The sequence below is a fragment of the Arachis ipaensis genome, chromosome B01 (genome assembly GCF_000816755.2).
Source record: "Arachis ipaensis cultivar K30076 chromosome B01, Araip1.1, whole genome shotgun sequence".
Classification (NCBI taxonomy): domain Eukaryota; kingdom Viridiplantae; phylum Streptophyta; class Magnoliopsida; order Fabales; family Fabaceae; genus Arachis; species Arachis ipaensis.
The window spans coordinates 132491738-132493837 of NC_029785.2; the positions used below are offsets into that span (position 1 = coordinate 132491738).

Below are 2100 nucleotides of genomic sequence, written 5' to 3' on the forward strand. Positions count from 1 at the left end.
TACTATTTTATTGTTTCTCTTAAATAGTATATCACCTTTCATTTAGATTTCCCTTCATCATCAAAAAGACTTTAGAAGGTACACCCCCATTGGAAAACCACCACACGAATCTATGTCAAAATAACATCCATTTGCTAAAAACCAGATACTTCCCTCCTTGGATTTTAGAAACAGACTTAAGCATACAAGTAAGTATCTAAAAATGTATATATATCCATGTGATTTTAGATGTAAACCAAAGGTCAACAATTCAAAATGCTAAACGTATCGTTACCTTCAATGTAATGGAACCAACAAAGCCAGCTTTGACAGTAACAGGGAGTTTTAGCGAATTCAGTGCCTCTGCCTTCAGCCTCAAATCTTTGAGGACCACATCACCTGAAGTGATCATACTTGGGTTAGAATAACAATGTGCAAACTATCTCTCAACTATTTAAGATTAATGTGAAAACTTGAATGAATGATGCGACACAATTTCAACCCAATGTAATCACATAATTAGATGTATGCGACAAAGGTCACCTCAATAAATTTAAATTATAAAAAATATCATAATTTTATAAAACAACAGAAGGTACTTCACAACACCTCCTAATAATAATAATAATAATAGATATTCTGCTACATACGCAATTTCAGCTCTAGTAAGACTGAAAACAAACAGTAACAATTTATATCAACGGTGTGAGAAACAGGCAAGCCTTTACTCACAAGATATGTCAAAGAAAAAATATCTAACCGGAGGCTCTATAGTTAAGCTCCAACCAAACGCACCATAAGCATTTCATCTAAAAAGACTAAAAAGAGTAGAATTCTACTCTTATCCTCCTATGTACACTCACAGCCTTTAAAGATGATTACAAAATTGACAGCAAATAGTAAAAGGGACTGTGAAACCAGGAAATATCCAATGTTTACATGCTCCATAACTAGCAAACTACCTCTCAACCTTTGCCAGCTTTGTGGACTTGAAAAAATTAAAAATTAAAAAAACGCAGTCCTCAGCTCAATGTTCAGTTTAATCTTCAACTCGAGTACGTTTAAATGCATTTTGAGGTAAGAATGAGAATGAGCAGGGACATGAGTGATAAAGAGCGTAAAATGCTAGAAAACGGGAAATAGGAGATATCAGGGAGAATACGAACCGTTCCAGACGCTAATTCTCAAGGTCTCCTGAGAGAGTCCATGGACATATTCGCCCAAATATCTTCGAAGCAAATGCAGTACCTGTCAACAATAGCAACAACAGAATGCAACATTATCAACTACCTCATTTGCCTCAGCTCACACGATCATCCGAAACATCAAAAGGAACAGCGACGATTGAAAATACGATCACTATATGCAGTTACAAATTCTGGAAACAAAGAATTTAAGTTCGGAGGAAAAATTGTGTAAGGAGACTTACGTGAGCTTCGAACATGGTGAAGGATTAGCAGGAACGATCCGAAGAAACTCGGCGTTACGATCAATCGGCGGAATGAGGAGGAGGAGAATCGGAATCGGAATCGAAATCGAAATCGAAATCGAAATCCATCAGAGAGAGAGTAAGTTAGGGTTCGGTGATGATGAGGATGATGGAAACGGTGGTGGCGGTTAGATGCGGAAGAAATGGCGTGAAATGGAAGAGCGAATTGGAAGAAAGAAGAAACGGAATGCGATGTTTGTTAATATGTGTGAAATAAATGAAAGAAGCTATATAGGTCGCGGTCAGTGGTCACTTGCACTTACACGTTTATAAGTGGGGACAACCCCTAAGGCCGTAACATATCAGGCAATTAACATAACCTTGCTTCTAAAACTTGCTTCTGCTTCTGACACGCCCCACCCTCTACCGCTCTAACCTTCATTTTTTTTATTTTTTCCTTTTATTGATATTGATAGTATATATAAATGAGCAATACTACGTGAACAAACATTATTATTTTTTACCGATATTTGGGTTAATTTTGTTTGGATATGGAAGAAGATTGTGTGTAATTTATTATAATAAATAATTGGGGTTTTTTTTATGAGTTTAATTTTTTTTTTATTTTAAGTAATAAATTGGATTCTTAGATTTGGAGAAGTAAAAAAATTTAAAGGTCAGATTTTATATTT

The 2100-nt window shown here is 35.5% G+C and overlaps 1 protein-coding gene across 2 annotated transcripts in view; it reads right to left on the reverse strand.

Annotated features, from left to right (window-relative positions):
• The window catches only part of LOC107639630, a 45241-nt gene extending 43490 nt beyond the window's left edge, over positions 1–1751 (reverse strand). Inside the window, exons 1-3 of one of the 2 annotated variants that reach the window (XM_016343189.2) lie at positions 1409–1731; positions 1146–1227; positions 275–378 (exon numbers count right to left, since the gene is read on the reverse strand). In XM_016343189.2, the coding sequence (XP_016198675.1) occupies positions 275–378; positions 1146–1227; positions 1409–1423 (201 nt within the window). In that variant the 5' untranslated portion in view covers positions 1424–1731. Of the gene's footprint in view, positions 1–274; positions 379–1145; positions 1228–1408 lie in introns of both variants that reach the window. The other variant, XM_016343199.2, reaches the window with a different exon arrangement.